This window comes from Varroa jacobsoni, unplaced genomic scaffold, assembly GCF_002532875.2.
Source record: "Varroa jacobsoni isolate VJ856 unplaced genomic scaffold, vjacob_1.0 scaffold_1172, whole genome shotgun sequence".
Lineage (NCBI taxonomy): Eukaryota > Metazoa > Arthropoda > Arachnida > Mesostigmata > Varroidae > Varroa > Varroa jacobsoni.
In genome coordinates, this window is record NW_019214074.1 from 193,268 (window position 1) to 220,297 (window position 27,030).

The 27,030-nt window shown below is 36.3% G+C and overlaps 1 protein-coding gene across 2 annotated transcripts; it reads left to right on the forward strand.

Moving 5' to 3' along the window:
- Positions 1 to 340: 340 nt before the first annotated feature.
- LOC111267351 (ceramide synthase 1) lies at positions 341 to 17,490 on the forward strand. 2 transcript variants are annotated; one of them, XM_022845555.2, is made up of 8 exons: positions 341 to 566; positions 3,371 to 3,553; positions 5,900 to 6,050; positions 9,686 to 9,848; positions 14,177 to 14,357; positions 15,645 to 15,806; positions 16,687 to 16,926; positions 17,302 to 17,490. In XM_022845555.2, exons 2-8 carry the CDS (start codon positions 3,441 to 3,443, stop codon positions 17,339 to 17,341), a joined length of 1,050 nt encoding a protein of 349 aa, XP_022701290.1. In that variant the 5' UTR covers positions 341 to 566; positions 3,371 to 3,440; the 3' UTR covers positions 17,342 to 17,490. The 2 variants fall into 2 exon arrangements, with proteins under 2 accessions (XP_022701290.1, XP_022701291.1); XM_022845556.2 differs by lacking the exon at positions 341 to 566 and adding an exon at positions 824 to 1,343.
- Positions 17,491 to 27,030: the final 9,540 nt, after the last annotated feature.

The window sequence follows — 27,030 nt, forward strand, 5'->3', positions numbered from 1 at the left end:
GAAATTCGCTCTCCGTGTCAATTTCGTGCTTTAGACGTAGTAGTGGACTATTAACATATGTTGTCCGTCGACTAATCTACTAAAATTTTGTTAGATGTGCTTAAAAGTGTTCCAAATAACAACTATTCGCCTCCCGTGCCGTTGCTGCTGTGTCTGCTACTGGTGTTGAAGTAAGATTTTTTGCAGCCTTTAACGCACGCAATGCATATTCCACGTAATAATTTAAAGCCTGATTTCTACCCTTCCCCTTACTACCTTAAAACGACGTGCTGGCTATCTGCACTTTGTTGCTCTAACATATTTTGTGATGATAGGTTGGTACTTCACTGACACTTCTCTCCAGCTATAGCCAGCACGTACTGGCACGTAGCACTTGGTATCTTGTTGCTCACTTTTGTGGTAGCTATTCCTCGGAACTATCCCTCTTATTTGAAAAAGAGTTTAAAAAACTAATGAAAAATTGCGTAACATTTTTTTTTGTCTCGATCGACTGTTTGCGATCTGTCGCTCATATGCCCCCCTTCCAGTACGTTACACGAAATCGAATCGGAGGCACATTTTACACGGTGAGTCTTTTGCTATTACCAACGTCTGCTGCACTTGGGCAATAGCTGTTGATTGTCGGGTTTTGTGATTTCTAGTGGCAAAGTTTTGAAATAGAAAGAGGATAGTGCGCGTTACCGAACTCTTGGCAGTGTCTATACGACGCTTCTCCAATTTTTTTGATAGTGATACTGTATTGACGGTAGCAGCAACTGACGGCGGCAATCGTCGTCGTATGGCCATCACACTACTAGTTGTCGAGGAGAAAACCCGAAACTATCGTTGCAGAAGCTGCGGTCGACTCCCTATATGAGCCGAATCAGGTTAGCGGTCTGCTCTTGTCCGTGTGTGTTCAAAGCTAACAACCCAATCCTGCTGAAAAGTCAGACAACGACGGCCAGCGCAGACGTTTCGTTTACGCTAGACAAGCTGAAGCCCAGCAGAAGCAACCCTGTGTTTCGTGTATTCGTGACCGTAGCTGCTGTCCTTACTTCTGATGCCCAAGTGGGCGCGGAGACGACGCAGCAACCAGAGAAGCAACAAAGTGGATAAACGGACAGCAGCCCAGAATCAGAAGGAGCTCTCATCCACCTCACCACTATTCGGTGTTACAACAGCATCAATTTGCTCGCCGGCTAAACATAGCCAGTTACCGATGCTCCACAGGGCAGAAGCTTGCTAGGAACAGTTTTGCTGAGTGGGGCAGATATCTTACTATAATAAACAAGCAATACAATCAAACAAGATTACTTTTGATCACTCGAACATTGTTACAGAAGAAGTTATCCGACATATAACGGGTGAGTTTCTCATGCTCTGTGCGTTTTATTGATTCTTGTTTGAGTACTTCTTCTAAACAGTCCTTAACTCACCTTTTCGTAACGTGCTGTGGCGTTTCGATATCAACTGTTTATCTTAGTCAAAAGTTTATGTATATTCGCGAATTTATGAGATTTATTAACCATTGAACGAAATTAGCTTCAGTCTGTTACAAACATTGTGCAACAGTATATTTGGAAAATGATATTGGATTCAATAGCACGGCGTTTAGTGTCATAGTTGCCCTTTATATCATATATTTCCTTTCCTATAGCAACTGGGGATACACAGTAAGAGAGCAAACACTGTTGGTATCGGGATGCAGCTTTCGTGGGCCTCCATTGTCGTGGATAAATACACATGACAGCTTCACCCAAACAAAATGCTACTGATGGAGCCTAGCTGACTGCTGAATATGGACGGAAGTATGTGTAACATAAGGACAGGTTTTTCAGTTGATAAATTCAGTCCCGTTTCCATCGACTGTGGCACTCTTTTTGAGCAACTTTGTTTCTGCAATATTAAGAAGTTGATAGTCCAAGTCGCCAATAAAATCGGCTTTCCTTGTGTGCTCCCGCGGATTAGAAGCTAAAATATTCCTAGATTGGTCTTTTCTTTTAATGAGTTGTATGCTTGACTTGAATTAAATTCTTTATACCTTAGTGTTTGTTGTATTCGAAATTTTAACCTTAGATTTTGCCAACTAAGTTTAGTGAAGTTAACATTGCTTAACTAAGCTTTGCTGACCATTGTGAAATATTAGAGCGAATGCAGGCAGTAATTCCATATATTCTGTCTTAAATTAATAATCAATTCATCGCTATATATCCCTTAACGCTACCAGTTGTTGCCTGGCATGGGATGTCTATACTTATATTCTTCCGATAATAAAATTTGGAACGTTCTAACACGCATTGCATCACTCTAACATATTTTTGATGCCTCTAGAATTATTGAGCTCTAGTAACAAATTGCACGTTTTATTTTTCTCGTTTGTAGAAAGAAAGTATTGGTTTTGTAAATTTGATACGATTTTGTTTTTTACGCCTAAAATACAGATAGTTTTGTAGCATTCTTAGGGAAAAAGACCTAGATGTTTCTATATATTTGGCATAGTGAAATTACTGTTGAGATGGTTATTCTTCAGCAAAGAGTCGTTTCTATTTGTATGTACACGGAATGTACAAAATCCTGTAGAACAGAGAAACGCTAGGCCGGTACGTATTATTTTCTCCAAAGAATTACTTAAGGATTCGCATCCTTACGCGAGGAGTTATGTTTAATTGAAGATAAAATAAAATAATTGGAACAGTAAATAAATATAACACAGGGCGGGTAAAGATTCTCTTTGGTGTGGCCCAAAGGAGACTATGCAAAAGTTCGAAAGCAATCATTTAAAAATAGTTGCCAAGTTCTGTCTCGCGCGTGTAATTTATTTGTTAAATACCGCATGTACTTCTATGAACCCTAATTTCTAAGAGCAAACCATCTACAAAAAAAAAAGAAGACTTTGTAATTTTTTTACTGCCATTATAATTACACATTTGTTATCATTATATCATATATATATATATATATCATTATAAATATTACAAAAAGAAAGTGTCACGTTTATGAAAACCATTTAATAAAAGTGAAGCAAAAGAGAGTGGATTTTGGGTATTAAAGCTTTGGGTCTTATCGCTAAGTATATTAGTTAAAGTATAACAAAATACCTTGCGTCGTTTCATATTAATTCAGTAATCAATTAACATTTCCCCTTTGGAAAGAGACATGAGTGAAGTGGTCACTTTTAACGTATTGTGTAAACTGAAAATCTCCTGGGGTGAATTATTCATATCGTGGTAATTAAATCTAATGACAAGAGCATGAATAACTTCAGATCAGCTCCTCATATATAGAAGGACAGCTGTGGATAGTGCAAAACATTTTTAGAAATCCGCGAACTAATTAGACCTAACTTCAACAAGCATAAAAACCAGTGTCTGCTTAAACATTTTTTTCACAGTTTACCCAGTCGAATTGTAACCACTTCCACGTAGCAACACTGAGTGAAAGCACTACAACAGAGACCGACAATGGTGGATAACTCTAGTGAATCAACCTTCGGAAATGGAGACTGGGAAGCTATGCCTACATACACGGCTTTGGCCACAGATATGCTCCAACTCTACAAAAAAACAATTGTAAGGTAAGTGACTAATACACTTTTACCAAATTTTTTTTAATTTAAAGTAAGGATTTCTCTAAAAGATCTTTGCTCTAACTTTTTTTGCTCCATCAAAGCGTCCCCAGCTTGTAGTTTTGACGAAGTGTACAGTCTATGAATTATGTAAAAATACTGCGAGTTATTTCATCTAGTACTTCAACCTTTTGTAAACGTCAACAACAGTCGCCAGTGTATTATTTATTACAGAAATCACTTAACATTAGAAATATCGTCGTAAGTACAAATAATCGCTTTCAAATACTATTTTAATAAATCCGGGGCTTGTCCTGTGCCTTGTTTCTAGAACTATCTAAACAAAAACAGATATTTCAACGTTCTGCATCAACTAAACGTGTCGTTCCTGATAGTTGTGTTTATTCGACATGCCTATCATTTGTAGAAATTATGGCTTCTATTAGAGACATAAGCCACTCTCAGGCTCATTTTAAATGTTTTTTTGGAAAAAATATGATGGCATAACGTATCTTTTACTAGGCACCACATTTACAACTTGGACTCCTTTCGGAAAATTACTTTACTCACATCGGACACATCCCCTGTACCTTGAATAAATCACGGCAGTTTCTGCGGTTAATTTTTTAAGGATAAATTGAAGAAAACGAAAGAAATAAATTGAAGAAACCTTGCTGTGTTTTCTTAAGAATATTGAGGAACGAATGGCACCGATTAGATTTCTTTATTTTATTGGCCTCAGTTTGACCTCCGTAACATGTGACGCGTGTTTGGTATCTTCGTTAACAATCCGCGACATCGTAACCTCGCTAACGAATTGATGGAAGCAGAACAATTATCAGAAGTACATTTTTGAGAAGTCCTTATTGCTTGTCTGTGGTGGACCTTTCGTTGAATGATGCTAGAAGCTGTTTCTACTTCTTCTGAAGCCCGTTCGCGATGCTGTAGACTATCGATCTGAGTTAACATAAGCCTCTCGTTAAAAAAGTTCAGATCTAGGTCTCATAGACCTTATATTATGCATCTCAGCATAACATTTTTAATTGTCTTGTCTACCTCGTCACATATGCTACAAATGAGGTGAATCTCCTGACTTTGCACAGTTGCCTGAGAGTGAATGAGCAACCCGGTGGCCTTTTTATTCGAATTAACTACTTTATGTAAACCATACCTATCTTTTCTCTGCTCGTCATTTGCTACAGCTTCAGCAGTTTAATCGTTATGTCTCCTAACAAGCTGTTTAGTTTAATACTATTTTTCGATTGGATGCTCATTGCTTCTATGATAAAAAAAAATCTAGGAAGTAGATCATCATTACTAATATCTTGTATTAGGTATATGGTTTTGACTGAATATAATATAAGAAAATGCAGAATATTCTTCAAGTAATTTCTTAAGCATCTATTTATTTAGAGGCAAAAATGAGCAGTTATTAAAGGTTTCAGGTCTCAAAACGACTTTATAGTTATCAGCTCTGCAGCTACATATTTTTAAATCTCATTTGCGTGACTGATTGCTTTGTACGCATTACTCACATAAGCCACAAAAACTGAAATAGTTAAATGCTTCTCTAGCTGCCTAGTTGCGGGTGCAGATCTAAGTACAAGTACTTCAATAATTTGTGATAGTTCTTCGAAATGGATTTCTGCCTTTTATAATTCATTATATTTTCTCTAGTTATATGTATCAGCCCTTCTTCTTCGAAATCTGACAACAGAGAAGCTCACTAGACTGCAGTTTTCACTCACAAAAATGAGTGTCCAATGTTCACTATATCATCGTTAGAGTAAGTGTATCTTTAGTGACAACACATTATAAGTAAAATATAGATGATGTATCTGAAAAGTCACATGTTGTGTGCTAGCAAATCAAATTAAGTATATGAGCTGCTATATATGATATGACGGTCGGAAACGGTAGCACAAATTGTTGTGCACTTTAACCCAGACTTTTTGCAACAAAGCGACCGCATGGGACCGCACTGATAGGTCAACAACAGAGTTGAAATAACTCTGCATTATTTACTGATTACGCACATGATTAATCACTGTATGCACTTTAATAAATTCATTCTATCTAATAATCTCTATCTGTATACGTCGTATGCTAACAAGGGACTATTGATTTACATTTTTTGCCTTGGCTTAAACTGTACAGCGCACTTTTTATCTGTACCTGGGGCAATCTGTAATCCACTTTTTCACACTGTCATAAGCCTACTTCTCTCAGAACTGTAAATCTGCTTTTTCTCCGTTTCGCCTGTAATGCGTAAAGTAAACGAACAGATATTGAACGATATTAGCGGATAAAAACTAGCGACGTGCTCTTTACGACTTACTATTGAAACTTCTTCAGGTACAAGGAACGGCCGTACCGCTTTCCAATGGATATATCCGAGGACTTAACCGTATTATTTAACTTCACTCGGCAAGATATTTTGTTGGTGATAGGCCTAGCTGTCGGTTTTACTCTTCTACGATCGGTCCTGACAAAATTCTGCCTTATTGTAAGTACTGCGGTTCTTTTCTACTTGGATGTAAATTGTCATTTTGTCTACTACCTTTATTAAAACAGTTGTGCAAAATTAACTAAAGATGTAACAGCCGTATAATGGGGAAAACGTCGTAACGCTTTTTGAGTGAGATCGTTGTAATATTTTTTTAAATTCAGCCACTTAATGATTCATATGCTTAAGTATAGTAGTGACACACTGACTAAATTCTTTTATATTTTACCTGGCGCATAACTCATAATTCAAACACGCTGTGACTCAAAAATTTTTTATTTGTTCACTCGCAAATACTGCATTTTTTCTAAGCTTCATCATTCATTCAAAACGTTGACTTTTCATATGTATAAGAATCGATATAATGACATAGTGCCAGTATAATCAATGCAAAATTTAAAAAATGTTGCGATTTACTTAAAATTTTTCTGTATCTTCTTATAATCACCGTAGCTAAAGATTAATAATTAGGTGAAGTATTCTACTTAGTATTTTATTGCATTTCATACACGTTTGACGACAACCTCATTCTTATTACGCGAGCGTTATAAAGCGCATAAAGATTCCATTCCATTAAATCAAAAAAGAAAGCTTTCCAACAAACGTATGTATTCGGATTTGAAAGGTGATAAGAAAATGGGAAGCATAGTTTCCTTGGCACCAATAACGTGCAGGCGTAATAATTTTTTTTATTTTCAGATAGCTAGTCTCCAATAAATTTTTGGTTTCTAGATAATAAAATAGGAACATCCTTTTCGACGATAAACATATCAGAACGAAATATCCTTTAACACTGTATGTAATATAATATTAACACCTAATTCATGTATATTACACACATATATGACCGACCACGGGAATTATTCGAATCGGGTACCATACAGTTGCAGTGAGACCAAACTACATTGATTCTCGGTTTTTGTTGTAGCGAAGTGTTGTGCCAGTACACACACCCCCAGACGGATGTTCTAGCAGCAGGCGGTTAATAAATATTTCCGTTGCTGAAATCAGCACATTCTAACCCCCCAGAGATTTAGAAATTTGGTTTAGAAAACACATCATTGCGCTAACTTAGGAAAAGTGAAGAAAGGAACAAACAAAGTTTTCTAATGTGAACACGCCGATTAGTCTGATTATTTTTGTTAAGTATAGTAGTACCGAATGATCAGGGTAGGTATCGCAAATGCACAGTTGAGACCATATTAATATTTAAAGTTGGTCGCGTATTTCTCGGATATTTTGAAAAAGGCGATCTACAAATAAAGTTGTTTAATATAAAAGTTGTAGATATTCTTAATAGTAAACCAATTTTATAAACCGAGCACAGCTCTTAATTGAAAAAACCTGTTTGTGGTTAAGACTTCACATGTGAACTTGTCATAGATGACCATCAACTTAATCGTTATTATCTTCTATATGAGGGCCCTTTCTTAGATTTTCTGTGATGTCTTATAAAACCTTATATGGTATGCCACACTTGAAACGACCACCAGATAATATTTTTTGACCTTTAATACTCAAATCCTTATTGCGTCTCTGATGCTTGCAAGAAAATATTATAATAGTTATCATTATAACTAAAAGATATCCTTATAATGTTACCTTTACGGTTTTAATATCAGTGAATAACATTTAAAACTAAAATTTAACGAATGATATCACTAAATGGTTGGCCTCTGTGAATTCTTAAGTTCCCGTTGAAAAATGCGTCGTAACGCGTTTCAGCTATAGTATTACCACGTGACATTATTGTGTTGACTCGCTTACAGTTATTACAAGAGATTATTTGGGATATAGGTACAGTTACTAAACCATCATAAAAATAAAGTCAGCGCATGAACGAAATTTCCTCAGAAGCATCGTAGCAAGCGAACTGGCTCTCTAGGCATTTTATGCTAACACAACCAAAAATATGTGTATATATCAGTTTATTTAATGCCTACGTATATCAGTATTAATATATGGTACTGTTCTTTGGAACTCTTAGTTCAACAAAGAGAAACTGAAAAGGTCTATAGTATTCGTATATATATATATATATATATATATATATGGGGCGTTTCTTCTAAATCCAAAACTTGCCTTGTGAGTTGTTTAAAAGATTTCACCTAAACAAGAACATATATTACAACGAAATTTTAACAGGTACTAGAAATGTCGTTCCTGGCGGTTATGCTTATTAAGCATAGTTACGGTTTACCGCATCCTTGATTTTGAATCAAAACTAAGAGCTAGTCATTTTTAAAACATTTTTTTCTGAATCCGCAAATAACTTTTTATTATCAGTCGAGCATCAAACGATATTTTTAAGTATAAACCAGCTAAAGTGTCGTACAAATAGGTTACATACAATGTATTTAGTGGAATTAAATTTTTGGCGGATAGCAGGCTAAAAGCCTGAACAATGCGAGGATTCATAGTGGCTGGAAAGTACAAAAAGATTAACCAATAAAGCATATTTTCTTCTCCCAAACGGCCGTAAATTTCTATATCGAAAATTCAAATGTATGACAGATGGCTTTTTGAAATCTTTCTTAATTTTCAATCTCTCTTAATCTAAACTTTATTAAAAGGTTTCTAATTTATCTCATAGAAATCTTCCTTGGGTTTTTGAAAGTCGCATGAAAACTATCAAGAACGTAAACCGTCGGTTTCGGACAAAAAAGGCTTTTAACGTTGGTCGGGGCACGAAAATATAAAATAATAATTGATCTTTGCTTAGGTTACAAGAACAGAGCAACAATTTTTCGCCATGATGAGCTTACCGTTTTATTTTAAGAAGAACTAGCTTTCTTCTGATGTCAAGGATGACGAATTTTTTTTGCCCATTCTCGCTATATATATAGCAAGCATGAGCAAAATATATATATATAGAGAGAGAGAGAGGGAGAGAGAGAAGAGAGTGTGAGAAAGCAAAGGTGGCTTGTAAATATATAGTAGATAAAAAGTCTATTGTCTTTTAACAGATTTTAACTTTTATTTTTGTATAACAATAAAGGAACTGCGTTTATTGAGCATAACTTCCGATTTGCTATAACAAGTCTTCGGTATTTGACTTCGGTACCTAAAAGTATCCTAGAAAAGCCTCTATTTAAAGTATAAGTGACAGATTTGCGAAAAAGAGTATATAATTGAATACACACTTCCTATAAAGCATGTGAATTTTATAAAAAAGAAAAAAAGAATAAAACTGCTTCAAAATGATGAACTTTAGCAGAGAAGAATCAAAGAAGTTTTGACTTTAAACTAAGAAAATTTTTTACTTAGTCAAAGACGAGCCCTCCATTTTAATTATCGTAGAAACGATATCGTAGAATTATCGTGGAAAATTATTATTATCACGATTGTCGTAGAAAATGCATTAAGAAAGTGCTATAGTATGGTCTATAAATTAATTTTTTCAGATCTTTAAAGGGTTCAACTGTGTTTACTTTAAGGTTTGAAACTATTCATGCTATTTAGTTAGAGGCCTGTACAGCTTCTACTAGAACATTAAAACAAAATTTTAATATCGGCTGGCTTTCGTAGCAATTTTCGGCTCACATCCTTCATGATTTTCGTAGGCCGAGCAATATTAATATGTCGATCAAAGTATATATATATAAATGCAGCTTTTTGTAATCCTGTTTTTTCAGCCATTGGGTCATCACCTAGCCTTGACGCCTGAGAGTGTCGCGAAACTTCCGGAAAGCGTATGGAAGCTTATTTACTACGGCGCTGTTTGGAGTTACGCCTTTCGAGTTGTCGTAAGCTCTGGACAGTATCGATTTTTTCAAAACCCCAGCTCCGTCTGGCAGGGTGCGTACCACAGAAAACACTAATTACACGAATATTGAAGTAGTCCGTAATCACAGCTAGTGCGAAAAACACTTTATCAGAAACTTATTTATAAGTCAATTGATGTCTTCGACAAATATGAGACGATTTATAATCGATGTACTTACATATACTTAGATTGGATAGTTGAGTTCCAAATCGAATACCGAAGGCCGAGACCCATTTTTTTTCAAAGAAAAGGCCCTGAAAGCCGAAGTTGTAACATTTCCAAGCGCTTAACAAATTTAGGAGTGGCATAATGCTAATGTACCGGGCTGTAGGAAGCTCAGATGACCAAACAGAACGAAAAGGCGTTATTGTAAAAGACGTAAATGATATAATTCTGAAAATGATCTAGAAAGTGGATGTCAACTAATTCATGCCCAATTAGAAAATGGAACCATTTTGGTGATGGGTCAATCTTGTTTGCAAACGTAAAGCATTAAACAAATGGTATACTGTAGCAACTAAACCGTTTCTGTGAGTTGGTTTTGTGTCTAGTTTCTAGCAACCTTATTTGCTGTAGAATACGACTGGACTATAAGGTAAAACGATTGAAGAATGCGTAGATTGCACAGCAATTGTACGCATTGTTGCTCCATGTTGTAGAATCCACGCGCTCCACAGTGCTTTACTTGAGAATTATATATAACTGCTTAAAAGTTTATGTTGATTTTGTAATTATCATAATACAACATTACCGTAGTAGCCGAAAAACTCTGGTGCATGTGACTTGAAGGTTGTATTAATAGTAAGATCGATGATAAAGGAATCGGATTCGCGGGTATAGAATCCACAGGTTATACTTTCCATTCTCATCGATACCATTAGTTGGGGATGCCCCCTATCTGCAACAAAATAAAAATAATTTAGTCGAATTGCTGCTAAACATCTATCCCGTTTAGCAGTTAAGGTTGTTTAGTCACGATTAAGCCATGAAATATTAATACTGGTTATATCGACGCGAGCAGGTGACTGTTTCTAATGTACATTGCATACTTTCGTGAAGCATTCGGCATTGCATATAGCATACATGAATGAATACCGTGTATAAACTACGTTATGAATAACGTAGTTTAATGCTCCCTTAATAAAACGACCTTACAGAACGGAGAAATTTTATGAAAAGGGGCAGGTGTATTAACCTATTTGTTGTAGTTATTGGTAAATTCTACCATCACACAGTGAAACTGCAAAAGAACAAAATATTTGTAGCTTCTGCGACGTTCCGCTCCTACAGACTGCGGTGCACAAGTTTTCCCAGAGACCTAGGTAATGTCAAGTTTCGAAATGAGCAGATTATAGGAAGTGCGCACCCCGGCCCAGTGACGGAGTTCTTGTATCCTACAAGCAGACGTTGGGACAGGCAAGATTTTCCTTATCTAAAAATTGCTCAGTTGTGCTCATAAGTTCTTGTTTTAACATTCGCGCCTGCTAGGTCCGTCTATCACCGACGAAGGAGTCATTGTCAGTGACTGTAAAGACCACCAGATGCTTTTACCTACTCGAGCAAAGAATTCCAACTTCGTTAGTCGGCGACTAAGGGACACGATTGGACCACCGGAACAATCTGTGGACTGTAGTTTTCCTTCATATCATTTATGACTTCGGCTTCGCAATTAATAGTGACATGAGGACGTCAACGTTTGAGAATCACGGAAGCAAAGCGGTCATCGATTTATTTAGCCCGGATCGCGTAGTAAGCCGAGTTAAAAATCTGGACACATAGAACTTAAAAAAAAGAACCCCGTTCAATTGAAGCTCGAAACCGTAAAATTTCATGAGGTCTTACCGGTTGTCTGTTACGAGACATCTTGTTGGGTCAAGACTGGTATCTTCCCTTCATAAGAACTCTTCCTGATCGTAGAGGACTCGAAATAGCAGAGCTGATAACTGCTATCGTTGACTTCGGTGGAAGCACCTGAATCTAAGTCTATTCGAACCGACGCTCTTTGACAAGCTTCTTACGCTGTCAGCCCCCTGATGAGTCACCCCTCGTACTCCCTTGAGCTTGAGGGCTGAAAAACAGCGCTGCTTGTAGGCATCGGCATTGTCTCTACGCATTCAGTAAGATCTTTTTGGAACATGCCTAGTGTGATTAGAGTAACCTGTGCCGATACTTGTATGTTATATTTGTCGATTTCCGATCTGTGTGACACATGGTCCCCGGAAGATGCCACGCTTTTTAAGCTAGCTCTAATGAGAATGTATTAAAACACTTAAGTCCTTCTCAGCAGCTTACCGTAAATCAAGGATGTAATTATTAATAATGCTATAGCAGAATTTGTTCCCTTTTAGCAAGCTACAAGCGTTACCCAAGATGATAGCCTCATTGTGCTTACATAGAATGGCGAATCTAAATTTTCTTATGCTTTTTTCTAAGATTGTCTCTAAATAACGAAAGATGTTTCCACGCCATCTTGCGCATATATTTCAAATATATATTGTATTGCATGTGCTGTAATTGTTATTCCTGACGGTCATGCCTATTTAATATAACTACCATACAATGCGATGAGGACTTCAGTTTGAGTCATAAACCACAAACTGGTCATTTTCAGAATATTCCTTTTTTATGCGTACGTAACTTTTTACTATTATCTGTACGTCAAGCGATATTGGAGGGTCTAAACTCACTAATATGTAGCTCATATAAGCTACATAAAAACAATATATTGGATTTAATGTTAGCCTTATAGTAGGTCAAAGCTTTGAAAATGCAAAAGTTTTAATAGCCAACAAGTCCAAAAAGGTGCAAAGAGTCGTAAAAAGCTTAGAAAAGACCAACCGTTGGTGCTTACCAATTGGTAGTTGAGGTTTTTCTCTATGAAACCGTTATTCATTTTTTTCATCAAAAGTAGCTTTTTGAGGCACCAGTATGTTACCTCGAGCTCCTCGTATTTAAACCCCATATAAGTTATTCTGGCTGATTTCAGTTCAGATCCGAAAACCACATAATGTTTGTTACCATTACGAGTTTATTATTTTGTTTTAGAAGCAACTGGCCTTCGTTTGATACTAAAAACAACAAATCAAAGTACGCCCCTTACAACAATCTACCAGAGTTCTTTTTTCTTCTTTTAACGCACCATCCTGCATTTTTTGTCATAATTAGCAGCCTGTCCAGCGAGATCAAGCGGCATCACTTTCTAATAAATTTCCGGCTATACATAAACGATCTCGCTCTATATGCCATTTGCTGATATCATCCCAACGGGCCTTTTCTACCTTCAAGCACTATTTTCAACGACTTGAAGCTTGAATGTTAACTTGTGAAAGATCGTAGCGATTGAATTCTGCCGAGGCGGTTCGTTTCGCACGGCAGACTCGCATTGATTTTGTAAAAACGCTATTTGGGCCGCTATTTGGTTAATTAATTGCATTACTTACTTTGGACTTAAGCTATTAGGCTAATGCACAACCAAAGTTCTTTGGGTCAGCACATCTCTCAAAGAACGCAGAGCCCTTTAGTAGCAGTCACATCGATCGATCAAAACAAAAGGACACTTGTTTGCAACAGTGCTGATTCTTCATAATTCAAAAGTATCTCCTTAAGTGTCATATGGAACATCGCTAACATGAGGTCACCTTACTACCAATAATTTTGCGTCATTGAGAGAGAAAAGCTAAACTTTGTGTACCGTATCCTAGATCTCCATGCTTCGGTAAGAGAGGGACTATTCTATTTGCTCTGTGACACGTCGCTGCTCGTTGAGGAATTGAAGCGAAGGTTCGCCTTTAAATAAACAGAAGCCCATTGTCTTTCCGTTTACCAATATGAATTGAGAATTAGTGATATTGATGCAATGTTTTATTGGAGGAGGCAATAATCAATCCCCCTAAAAAACAATGGTAAAACTGACTGACACGCCATGGTTCGACGCGCCGTTCACGAATTTCACCAAATTGTCTACGAGGAATCCGACTACTACACTTCGGAGACAACTGCAGCCGCCGATGATGGAGAAACCTTTGGAACCTGTCCTATGCAGAATGTTTCATGTCTGTTAAAGTGTTTCCTTAATGTATTGGCGCGCCTGCATGAAGGATATATTCGACCACGGCTATTTTTATTGTGATGACATGTTATGATGGCCGTGTTTTATGTTTTGCGACTTATTATGTACAATTTACTTAACACTATGCGTGAATAAACATGTGTATAATCGTTTCATTTTAGGGATGAATATTTTTACTTGTATAAAGAAGTATTGCGCACCTGTATATACATTATTACTATATATTCAAGGGCATATTTTAGAAGTAGCTAATTAATTTATGAGCTTAACCGTTTTTCATTGATTATTTAGGTTATTCGACTTCTGGAGGAATTCCTTCGGACATCTATTGGCTATACGCAGCACAAGGCTCGTTTTATGTCCATGGTTTATACGCACTATTTTTTCAAGACGCTTGGCGAAAGGACTCTGCAGTAATGGCTGTTCACCATGTGGTTACCGTTCTTCTCATTTGGATGTCGTTTGTTTGCAGGTAGCTAAATCGAAAGCAAAACAGGCCGAAATTGAATAACTATCCTGTTTTAATTTCGATTAACAAACGGAAGAAACAAAACATTATGCAGATCCACAAAACAAATGCTTTAAATGCGTGAGGTGTACATTCATTCAATAAACCGTGAATAAGTACAATTTGCCAGTATGGGATCGGGTATTACTTAAAAGAGCAGACAAATGATTCATTTTTACCCTGTCATGTTCAAAATAGGTCCTATTCAGTACAAAATAGAGCATCCGCCACTTTGCATCTCCTGCCAACATATGGCATCGCGGTTTTTCTTTGCTAAAAATGTTTTAGTATGTTTTCTAGAGGCAATTTTAATCATGGACTCATTTTTCGTAACTTCTATTTGAGAACTTTAGCTCGGCTCAATCATCCCGATTTAAATTTACTGAACGCAAATTGAATTTTAATGAATCTGTGGTATATGCACAGGGACGTATATAAGAGTTTTGCAGACATTGAACTACCTTACTGAGGTCTAGATGAAGGCTTATTCTTTTATTTTATTGATGCTCTAGGTAAACTCTATGAACGATATCTTCTGCTATTTTATAAATCGCTCGGTCGCCACGTTGGATCGCCAGCCAAACCAACAGCTGTCAGTGAAATGGGCGATAGATTACGTATATTGCGGATGAGTATCTGCTAAATTGTACGTTAGTTAAGCTGAAATGTCTGCCCTGATTTCTTGAATGAACAACTTTTGGGATGTAACTGACAGAATGCACACATACGAAACATTAAGAAAGAGTCGAAATGGCCGTTAGCTTTTCTATATACAAATCACATAAGTAAGGGTTCCATTAAGTGACCGTACTAACATATCACATAACAGCACAAAGATTTTTTTAAGTGAACTCAAGCAACACAATCTCTTCTGCTCTTAATTCCATTCTCATGTTTCAAAAAATCTATTTGTTCGTTAATGCAAAACGCATGTGAACTTTATTGTTTAACCTTCAGAACCCGAAATGCAACAATTCCTTAACGGTTGGTTCAATTTTATTCTAAAGCAAGTTAAATAAATCAAGAAAAAGTTTACGGAGATCCCATACCGTTACACTGCTTGCCAAGAAAATAAATACTGATTCAGGTAAAAATAGTTAAGGAAACTAATGTGCGAGTTAATGTAGATAGAATATGAAAAAAACAAAAAGGCCGTACATGAATCAATCAAATAACTTTACAGTGGTGTTGCTTTAGGTTATATGTAAATAACGAGTAATTTGTACACCTATCTTTGTGTATCTTTCTTAGGTGTCACAACATCGGTTCGTTGGTCATGCTTTTTCATGACTTTTGTGATGTTGAACTCGAGTTTGCGAAGATCAACGTCTACCTGAAGATTCGGTCAGGCAAGAGTCATAAACTAAACGACCTACTAGCTGCAGTCTCATTTCTTTCTATGACAATTACATGGTACGTAGTTCTCCTCTTCGAATGTTATATAACTAAGTTAGCCCTTGGCTGGCACTTGAGCGCCATCTGTATGGCAGTAACAATAATAAAGTTGATGCATTGTGAGCGCTATTGGGTTAAGCTCAATGAGAATTTATATAATCTATCAAACTCAACAGTAATCATATTATTTGATAGTATAGAATGAATGAAAGTGCGTTGTCCGGATAGTCTTGACCGTTTTGGTTTACCGATTCGTCGCCTGATATGATCGTTTGTCAATGACCATAAGTAACATACAATTTCCTGCTTCGCCATGTACACATAGTAAAATGACTTTGTTTTTCCGCAAAGTTTTACCATATGTTCGGGTTTTAAAATGGGCTTTTAGATGACAAGACAACAGTATTTTTGAGACAACCCTATTTGGTTTTTGATGAAACAAGAGGGCTGTTCAAAACAATCCGAGATAAATGTGGTGCGGTGCATACAGACAGCATTATGCGGGTAGCTAATGATTAGTGATTCCCTAAATTTAATAGCAACATCTTCAATTTAAGAACGGCATTTTTTTTACTTTTTAGGTTTGACGAAAATTACGGTAATTAATTTTTTAGAAACGACGTATGCTAGACGGGACTGTATGTTTAGCTGTTGGTCCCTCATTACTGGCAAAGGATCCGTTTAAATAGGTCTCTGAAACGCAGAGTCTTTAAGGATGTAAACTTTGTGATGCAGACAAAACGATGAGAACAAAAAATCTAGAGACTAACAAGCTTTCACATGATATCTAACACTTAAACGACAATTTAGAAATGACAGAACATAAATGAAAGCTGCCAAAACCTTCCTGACAATAGAATATCTTTTCGTCATATCATTTTCGTCATACATTTTATAGGTTCATCAGCCGACTATACTATTTTCCACTAAAAGTCTTATACGCATGCTCGACCGTTCTTCTGGATCGAGGTTTTTATCCGGAATATACGATACTGATCGTATCAATGCTGCTTCTATTGACAATTATGAACGTTTTCTGGTTCTCACAAATGATTATCCTTCTCTACAAAATTCTTACGGGAGAACTAAGCGAGGTTGATGATATTCGTGAATACGACGTTGTTGAAAAACTAGAAAGGTGGGTGCCAATTGGAACTGCTGGTTAAACACAGTTATTTTCTTTAAGGATTTGTCATATTGACTTATGTAACAAATCGAATAATTAACGGCACAATTCGCCTAAATATATAGGTAATATAATCTAGTATATAGCTCATATAGCCTGACGATTGGTTATTGCTTCAATTTACATTCGGAATACATTACGGTTCGGAAATCATATAGCCTTAGCTCCAACAACTTCTTTTATAGGGCTTTCCTTCCCCCACCATACTGCTGACTACAATAGCTATCAGAGTTAGACTCCAATTTGCCGAATTCTTTTGTGTACATACGCTAACTTCTAAAAAGGACAAATATTTATTTCACCTTTGTTTTTGTTTCAAAATTACAGGAGCAACGAGAAAACAATAAAAGACAAGAAGGTTGCTTAAGTCACTCAGTTCATAATGTATAATAATATGTAATGCGATATTTATATTCGTTGTATGTGTAAATACCGATGATGTATGTAGCATTCCTATACAACTGTGTTTTTCATCGTAATGGATCGTTTTCCCAGAAATAAAATATACGTAAACAATGCTTGTCTTGTTACTTTGTTATTTTGTCAGAGGCTATCCTATCAGAAGCCAGATGTGTTACTAATAGATTTTTAGTCAGAGGTTACCAACTTTTATTTTGCCTAAAAAGCGGATATACATTTTAAATTTAAATATAATATGTTCCATAGTATATCGCATTATAGGTATGGGATTAGGCATCCTGACTCATCAACAGCGTTGTCCTGCCAGTGGAACTTCTGTTTGTACATTCATACTGAATATCACTTCAAGGAGCAGGACGATTAGTTCAACGGAAAGACACGCAACTGAAAGAACTAGAAAATTGGCACGCTACGATAGAAAGCTTCACATACCTCTTACAATCAACTTTAACAATTTACTTATGTTTGAGGAATTAAAAAAATGGTTAACTGTAATACCTAGAATAAAGATTTGACTTTTTAAAAAAAGTTACAGTGCAGTGGCAAATGGAAACTTAAATAATTTATTTACAAATCATCATTAGAGTATAAATTATATGAACTATATATACAAAAATATGTAAATAGTAGTTTTCTAGATACTTTTAGGACACTGTTTTCTCACTAGCAGTAATTGCGACTATATGCAATTTAAGGTCCCTATTTTGAAAATAATCTTAGTTGTGTTTTGCGGATGTCTTTGTATTCCAAAATAATCCAAGTTTTCTCTTGCAGAACAGTGCTCGTAAATACACATAAGTTGGGAGTTCAACACTATCTCATCACAACCAAAAGTTTTGATGAGCTAGTTATGTTTGGCCTACTAAAGGTAAATGAATTTAGTAGGATTTTTTCAATAGTATTTTTATCCAATCGCAGTATTAATTTAATTAATCACAGCTATTAATATTTGAAAATGTTACCCTTTAAACGGGCCATCCTTTATTTGCTTTAGCTTACCAAACTTCTAAGTATGTTATTTGAATTTCCAGAAGAAAATGTCTACACAATTCTAGTGGCTCGACCAGCCACATCATAGTGTTCTTTTTTGTCGTGTTCAGTCGAAATCTGAAAAAAGAAAACAAATCGTTCTCCTTGATGTAGGAGCTAGCCTTATATGGTTAATCTATGAGCTCTCCGATATTGGCAAACCAGCTTAGCTGTGCATCCAGCATAACGTTGGGCAGCTTCACAGTTAGAAAAAGCAAATGGAGCCACAGTGAAATTGGTGTCGCCTAGAGCGCACATATTTGTGAGGAGAGCGTAGGCATAGTTTGGTTGACATGACTATATCTAAAGGGTTCCTGTTGCTAGCACTTGGCATTAGATTTATCTGCTGATGGAAGTTTTCAAAATAGCCTGCCACTTTGGTGTCTGTGCGAATACAGTGGCATCCTATAATAATTTGATATTAACAATTTGGGATATAAACAGATTAGTTATGATGCACCATACTCTTGGAACCTAACAATATTTTTTGTTGATTTCATAGTAGCAAAATAACTTGAATAGGAAACTTATTTGTTGATAATTGCTGAAGATACTGAGAACTGTGCCTAGACATTTAATATATAGAAGTTTAATATCCGATAGTAGGGGCCTGTGCGTGGCTACGAAAAAAATCAGTCGGTATTTTGTTTCTGAGTAGAAGAACAACCTGAGAATGAGAACTGCCAGCTCGGTTGGCCGCCGCGTACCGCAATTCTTAGGTTCATTTTGCCTTAATTTGAGAAATTGTTAATTTTTTAAACTCCAAGGCGTCGGGTCCTGGAAAAATCATATTATTGAATTTCCGTAACTTGGGGATAAATTTTTGCGAATACTAAGAATTGGTAATATTTATGGTTATGAAAGATGATGAACAAATTAATTCAACTTAGGAAACGTGGAATATATGTGCAATATATGCAGGATATGTGCAATTGGGGACTGAGACTGCAGAAGCATTCCGAAAGAAAAACGGAACTAACTGTAATAAAGACTAAAGTGATTCGAATTTTATCAACATACTAAACTTATCTTGACAACTTCGAAGTAAAGATGAGTCTTTCAAGTAAAAAAAAGATACACAAGGTCAACTGCAACGGATTAATTATTGTTGAGTACAGCGCATAAGTGCAACGATAAAAAGAAGTGACTCTGGCATTCAGTTAGGAAGGCAAGGTTACTTAGGCAACATAGTTAGTCACTGGAAGAAGTAAACTAACAAGGCTATTGAGACAAAGCAAAAAAGTGACTGCATCAAGGAAATATGACTTCCATACACAGATAATTGCAACGGGAAACATAATTTACAAAATAAGATCTTGAAAGGATTCTTACTGAATATTCGTGAAAGTATTAGTCTGCAATCGGACGAATATTATAGGTCTAGGTTGAGTGGAGTGTGAATCAAATCCATCAATACTGTAGTATTGTTAAACACTGCAATAAAACGGCGAAATAGGCGGAGCCAGCTAACTAGAACAAGACACACTAGGATGTTGGTGTGCGCTTGAGTTAGAGTTCACGCTATAGAAAGTGTGATATAAGCAGACCACGTAAGTTAAAACAAAAGGAAAATCAACGCAGGGCAACGTCACGTCAATCGAATGCTTCACGATAGAGATGAATGGACTAATTATGACAAACTTAGGAGATTACTGGAATATTCCTAGAGAAAAACGAGGCTACTCGAGCAGGGTTGCTGGATTAGTGCAGTTGAGTAACTACTGACCAGCATAAAGTACTAGAATAATCGGATAAAGATAACGGGATTACTGAGACGTAAATGAAGTCGAATCACTGATTCAGGGAGATAGAATTACCGTAAGTGGAAAATTATGGCCGAAAGTTAAATTGTGTGTAATGTTTATCAGGTTTGTGAATATTGCTTCATGTAGGCTACAGAATTTATTGTTGCAACATTCCAGTAGGATGGGCGCAAGGATACAACGGCATCAGTGGAATAGGACAACTGTTACGGATTATTATTTTAATTGGCATATACACAAGTTGTCATATTTGGTAAGCTGGATACAAAATATCAACGGATCTGATTGGTAGGCAAAACCCTTGCATTTCTGGTAATTAATCTCTGGTAGAATAAACGTATTGCTTGGGTATACACCTATAACTGTCTTATTTAGGCAGCATCAAACGTGCTCAACAAATTCAGTGTTATCAAATTTTCAATAGCGTCAGCTTCACAGTCTTAACTGGTGTATATGTTACTAATACGCAGAAGTTTCCACTTCTAAACACCTGGCCCTCCATAAAAACATTAAATTGCGCGCTCAAAGGACAGTTTAGACGATAAGTTATTTAAAATAGATAAGGGGACTGGGTTGTTGTATTGATTCACGCCGTGTTCAATCCAAGAGTTTGTGGAAGCATTGTTGACCAAAACAATTGACCAAAATTTTATTAAAAAAATCCTATGAGAATTATAATCTCTAAAATTAAAACCGTCAATAATGATAATTGATACAATACACGAGTATTTAATTTTATAGAATGTTTAATGGCGGTACCGGCCGTGAAACTCGAAAAATTTTGTTTAGGCGATTTATAGTCGAACAAGCGTGTTCAATACGCAACTTTCCATTAAGCAGCTCTTCTGGCATTCATGGCATGCAATTCGGAATGCATGCCACGAGGAAATCTTAATTAGATAAGTTTACTGCAACTATCCTTACAAGAGAAATAATTCACTGCCGTAGCCCTTCAAACTAGCCTCACGAAGATTTTACAGGTATTACAACTGCGCTACAAATGCGATATCTTAAATAAAAGTTAATTATCTGGGTGACATATGTGTACATATAGCTAATTGTAACCGGTTAACAGAAAATAAAATATATTATGTGAATATGTGGGTGCGTATTAGTCTACTGGCAGGTCTTCTCAACCAATATCAATTTAGATAGAATTACCTTTTCAAAAACCCCTTTAGAACCGTCCCGGAGTTTAGATTAGCCAACCAAAAAACTGGGAAAACCCAATAGAGAACTGGAGCTCAGAGGGGAGGTCGAAATAATAATGAACTCCTGTCAAACGGGAGAACGTTGCAACGATGAGGAAAGGAGTGAGTGAAATAAAATAGTGACTTTAAGTGACTGTTTGAAGTTTGTTAAAGAATTACGTTGGGTTGCTGTTCATTTGGTTATGGTACTTATAAAGATACGTCACAGAAAATTCTTATGTAAAAAATTGGCAGTTTTATAGGTGTTTATAGTGAACAACACGAATGCTTTACTGATGGCTGTCAGAATGTCTACTGTTTTCCAATTATTTTCAGAATGTAGCTCAAATCCCTCATTGATTGATGAAAACTACATTAACATTTATCCAGCATTTTTTCTTGCATGATAAGCTTTATGTGGAATCTTTCATTGAGACCAATGGCAATTAATTAATTTCTATGTTCATACCTTCATAGCCTTTCTGTGTTCGTATCCGAGGCCTACTGCATATGTATAGCCGTTTGTATTGTCGCCGCCGATTATCCTCGACGGTTCCAAATGCATTTTAAACGAGCATAAAAATAACATGAGGTTATACGGCATCGAAGCATTGCTATACCACAACGTGTAAAACAAAAATGGTATCCCCTTTTTTGACACTGAAAACAATGCCAAAAAACTTCTTTTGCAAGAAGGACACTTCTATTTAGAAAAAGGCATGCATGTGCATGGCGGAGACTATGGAATTTCGTTCAATGTTCGCGTGCTCGTTGATTAAAAATATAAACCAGCTACTTCACTGGTTTTGTTAACGATGATAACCGTACTTTTGAGGAGTTTCAACTTCGCAAGTCATAAACTAGTAAACCAAAATAAACTATAGTCTGCTTCAGCTCACTAATTTGCTACAAGTTTGATACAAGTCTTACATGGCAGAATGTTTAAGAATAATACGAAAATGTTTGGTGAGCTTACTGTTACCAGGCTGCACTAGAGTATAAAATGGAACGAAAAATAATAAACCTCAAGAATTCACGAGTCAAATTCGGTAGCCAAAAAATTAAATTAGAGCACAAGACGTTCAGAGTCAAGGGGAATGATATAGCTCTACGAAGTAAACTGAAGAGTCTCTTAAATTGGCCAAAACGGTACATGTTCGGCCGCAGCGTTGTATTCAACTATGTTTCAGGCTCACGCCGAGAAGATCCGACGGCAACACAAAATAGTGCGAAAGAGATTAGTGCCTTATTAAACCTTCACTATGATTCTAAGCCATAGTCAACCAACAATATGAACTCTAGTATCAAATAAGAAATCGTAAAAAAAATTACTCTTCCCTTTCAAGTCCGCTCCTAGCCAACTGTTACTAATCAGAAGTATTTTTCTCTACTACACAAACTTGTCCCGATTATATTCTGTTGTGAACGGTTATCTAGCCCAATTCAAACTTCAGAGACAGATGTTTTAGATGTCATAAACTACATTTTTTTTGCTTACACTTGCAATCTTGAAACTGAAAATGTTTTTTGCGCTTTAGAAAGATATTCTCAATACAAATGTTGAAGTAATTTACCTGGGAGGAAATTAATAAGATGTGAAAGAAATATGAAAATGTTGTTTCTTACTACCTAACAAGGCTATATCTGCTGAACCCAAATCTGAGGTGAAGTCCGAGTACGAATGAAACGCGCTCTTTAGAAAAGGAAGAAAGAGCTCTTGAATGGTATATCATACCTGACTAAGAGTATAGAAAGTAAGCAATTGAAATAACGATAAAATAAAGGCTGCATCACTAAAATTAAAACTAGAACGAGACTATATTGACTACCAGTGCCAACCAATAAAATAGCACCAATTCACGTAATATCGCACAGAAACAACATGCAACGAATGTTTTCTTATAATAAAAACCGTAATTTACCAGCAGATTGTGGTTTATTTTCAATACACGGCGCCATTGACATCCCGATCTGTTCTTTTAATTAAAATGGGATTTAAAAAATATTTCGATAGACATCTTAATTTCAAGTATGATTCCAAAAGTAATTTAATTATTAACATTTTGATATGTATTGCCTTAATATTTTAGCTAGACATGAGAAAAGCTATCGAAAACACCCCTAATGAAACTCATCCAGCGAATTCATTTCTTAAATAATTGTAGTAAAATATTATGCTGTTTTTAGCGGATTTTGAAATCGGGTAACTTTTAAATTACGCGCCACTAGAATAATAATTTTCGCTTATAAATGCTCCATTTTTCCATAAATTGGTGAAGGAAAACGAGGTGAGTTTACTACAGGGGAAATTATTTTCGCAGAAAATATATCTTTTAACCTCACAAATCAATGTTTAATGGTCAATTTTTCTTGCAGAAATTCATAAAAAAATGGTGAATGCATTAGGCAACAAGGCCCTAAGCGAAATCAAAGTACGTCAATTGGGGAAGTATTTAAAGAATGGAGATCAGAGACATCAGCTCCTAATAGATACTCGCCAAAGATTTAACAATAGATACAGCTTACAATCTTGAGTTTCTCAAAAGATTCCTAGATCGTAGGTATGGAAATCGAGAGCACATAATCTGAGTACCTGATGATAACGCCAGATTTTATCCCCATACTTCAATTATTACCAAGATTGAGCAAAGGACTATAAAAAGTGGGCCTCAGTTCGCTTATTTCCCCGATCTAAATGTGTGATTACAGGATTTTCATACCTTAAAAGGGGCAGCTGGTGGATAAGCATAGCCTATATCTATTTGCTTCGAGCAGCCGTAGAGAAATTACAGAACCTTCTTGAGTGCTTGGAAAAAAAAAGCGAGGGTACCTCTAAGGTGAATTTAAAAATCATTTTAGTCCGACGAATCTAAAAGCTACTTAAGTCTATATCCGCCATATTTGCTGTGAGAGTCTATTATCGGAAAAGGATACAGGCATTTTTGCTTAAAATTAAAATACGTTGATTACAATCAATTTAAAATCCTGAAAACTGTATCCAGAGAAAAAATCTGTTTTTATACGGTTTTTCCAAGGTAAGCTTCGTCAATAGCCATTCTAAAAATTTAAATATTCTTTTCATTTAGATGCAACACAGAGCAAACCGGAGGCAATATTCTGACAGAGCAAGCCAGATATATAATAAATAATAAAAGGGACAGTGACGCGCCCAAAATATAGTATATTGTTGAGGAATACAGGATATGCACAACGGACTATCTATTATTTATTATTATATTATCAGTTTGTTTATTTATTATGCAACCATGTAGAAATATGTTCAGTTAGCTTTGTTCCTTATGACCTTGACCGCAGCGGTTATATTGTTAGGCGGAAATAAGTTACAATCGGTAGCAATATTCGGTACTATGTACCAAATTCACAGTACAACTTCCTCGAAGTAAGAATCAACACTAGCAGTTGTCAAATTTACAATATTTTCAAGCCGTTTTTTCCTGTATTTTTTCTGGTCGTTTGCAATCGTAGACTAAGAAATCCGATCTACTTCACTTTTTCGATATTATATTGATATATGGTGCTTTAAATGGCGATACCCGCCGATTCATAAGGCAGCCGAGCTCCGAACTTTTTAGATGTTCCACAGCACAACAGATTTCCTCTGTTTCAACAATAAATAGTCCCGATTCCACAAAATATCCGAGTCCCATTCGCAAAAGGTATCATCAACGTCGTAGAGGTCACTAAGTTGTGCAGGTCGGGGAGCTCGAAGTCACTTTCTTTTAAAAAGGTATACCACTTTGTCGTTGTGCACATGAAAACTGCGGAATTGCTTTTGTACATTCTATACATGCACTATGCACCTTTCTACCAGTCGCAACATTCTACCAGTTCTATACCTGGATTTTTGTTTACGGTATTAGACCTTCTCGTGGGCCCATATGTACTCTACGGGATTTTCACTGCACGTTTGCATGGAATTACCTTGGAAGTAAAACCGCCGTATTTGGCTCTTTGAAACTCTCGAGATAAAACCTGTCGTTATATCTCGATTAAAAACCTAAAAGACGTATTGTTAAGTAATTAGACATCCAGTTTGGATATAAGTGAAATAAAAAAATGTGTGATATGTATATTTTTATTATATATTTAAGATTTAAACCATTGAATTAATGAAGCAACTATTAAAAGATGAATATTATTCATTCATGGGTCCTACCTTTGCTGTTTTGATAAAGCACTACTGAATTAACTGCCGTGGTTGCACACGCCTTATTGAATAAAGACACTTTGTATGTACATTTTGATATACTTAATCATCATTTATTTATGTAGTAATAGATAATAATAAGTAAAATCCAGTAAATATATTTATAAAAACCAACAGTATCGTTTTCCACGTCAGTCATTACTGTGTCCTTAGTATCATCAGTATTAGTATATTCATCATCATCACCATTATTTTCTTTTTCTTAATTGAATATTGTTTATTTTTCATTACAATATCATATCGTGTTATCTGTGTGTGTGGTTTGTTTACCATCTTTTATATATTATATTACTATTATATGCATTATATATCGATCATTGTTGTGTTCATCTTGCTGTGAACCCACTGCTTTCATTTCATCTTTGTCATGTCTAAATATTTTTGGATTTCTATAAGGAAAGACGGCCGACCAACAAAAACGGGCCGATAGTCCGGGGCGGCCAAAAATTCTCACGGTGATGATTCATTCGGAAATTCAGTTCTGGTCTGTGTACCCCGAAGGCGCCGCCTCATCATATCGAGCCACCCCACAAAGATCCACAACGAAAGACCCGTGATACCACAGCACCTTTGCCCACATGTGAGCAGGCTTTTCAAATGACTACCGATGTTATAATCATTAGTTTTTTTTTGTTATTTTATAAGAAACAAGGTTTATCCAGCTATTGAACGGCTGAAACTTGGGAGTTGCAATGATCCATCGTTGAGGAAGCAACTTGCTGAGTTATGCCAAACTGGCAATACATATGCTGAATAATAATAATAATAACCATCATCATCATCATCATAAAAGAGTCTTAGATCAGCATATATCCTCTTCCATTTGACTGCGCTTTTGCACGCACAAAAAGATCGAAGCGAAATGGTTTCACATTTTGGGTTTAAGTGCATGAAAAAGCAGGTCCATCAATGGCTGCGATTGGAGGCGGCGTTGGCGGGGTCCATCGAAGTGAGCAAATTGATCCGGCTAAATTCTGCCTCAGTTCAGCTGCAGACTGCTTTACAAGCTGCTGGCGTGGCGGCTAGTCGCCCCTTCTAAAACATTGCGGTTTTTCGGCTTTTTTGCCAAACGGAACATACCAAGCTTGAAGCGCTGGTTTGGACGACACAGAATGTGATACAGTCTACGGCCAATTGAATTTCACTGAACAGCCAACAACGACTGTAGTGGTCAACTTGCATTTTTCACTCGTTTATTAATAAGAGGGTTCACTATAAGAAATTCGTGGGTAGGCCACTCACAACGTCACTTATGAGACAAAAAGGAAACATAATGAGCTTAGGAGAGCCTTAGCCGGAGAAAGTCTGTGCCTGGTTAGGCTAATAGCAGTGACCTACGTCACCAGGGCATACGTAACAGTGAGATTGGAAACAATTTTGATTGCTCTTGCTGTCATTTATTCTTATAGAGAAATGGCTTTTCTGA

What these genes read in the sequence shown, in the direction of transcription:
- LOC111267351 (XM_022845555.2), top strand. Translation starts at nt 3,441, where the DNA reads ATGGTGGATAACTCTAGTGAATCAACCTTCGGAAATGGAGACTGGGAA. An exon ending in TGGATGTCGTTTGTTTGCAG is followed by an intron (nt 14,358 to 15,644) that starts GTAGCTAAATCG and finishes TATCTTTCTTAG; the next exon opens with GTGTCACAACATCGGTTCGT. An exon ending in CTTTCTATGACAATTACATG is followed by an intron (nt 15,807 to 16,686) that starts GTACGTAGTTCT and finishes TACATTTTATAG; the next exon opens with GTTCATCAGCCGACTATACT.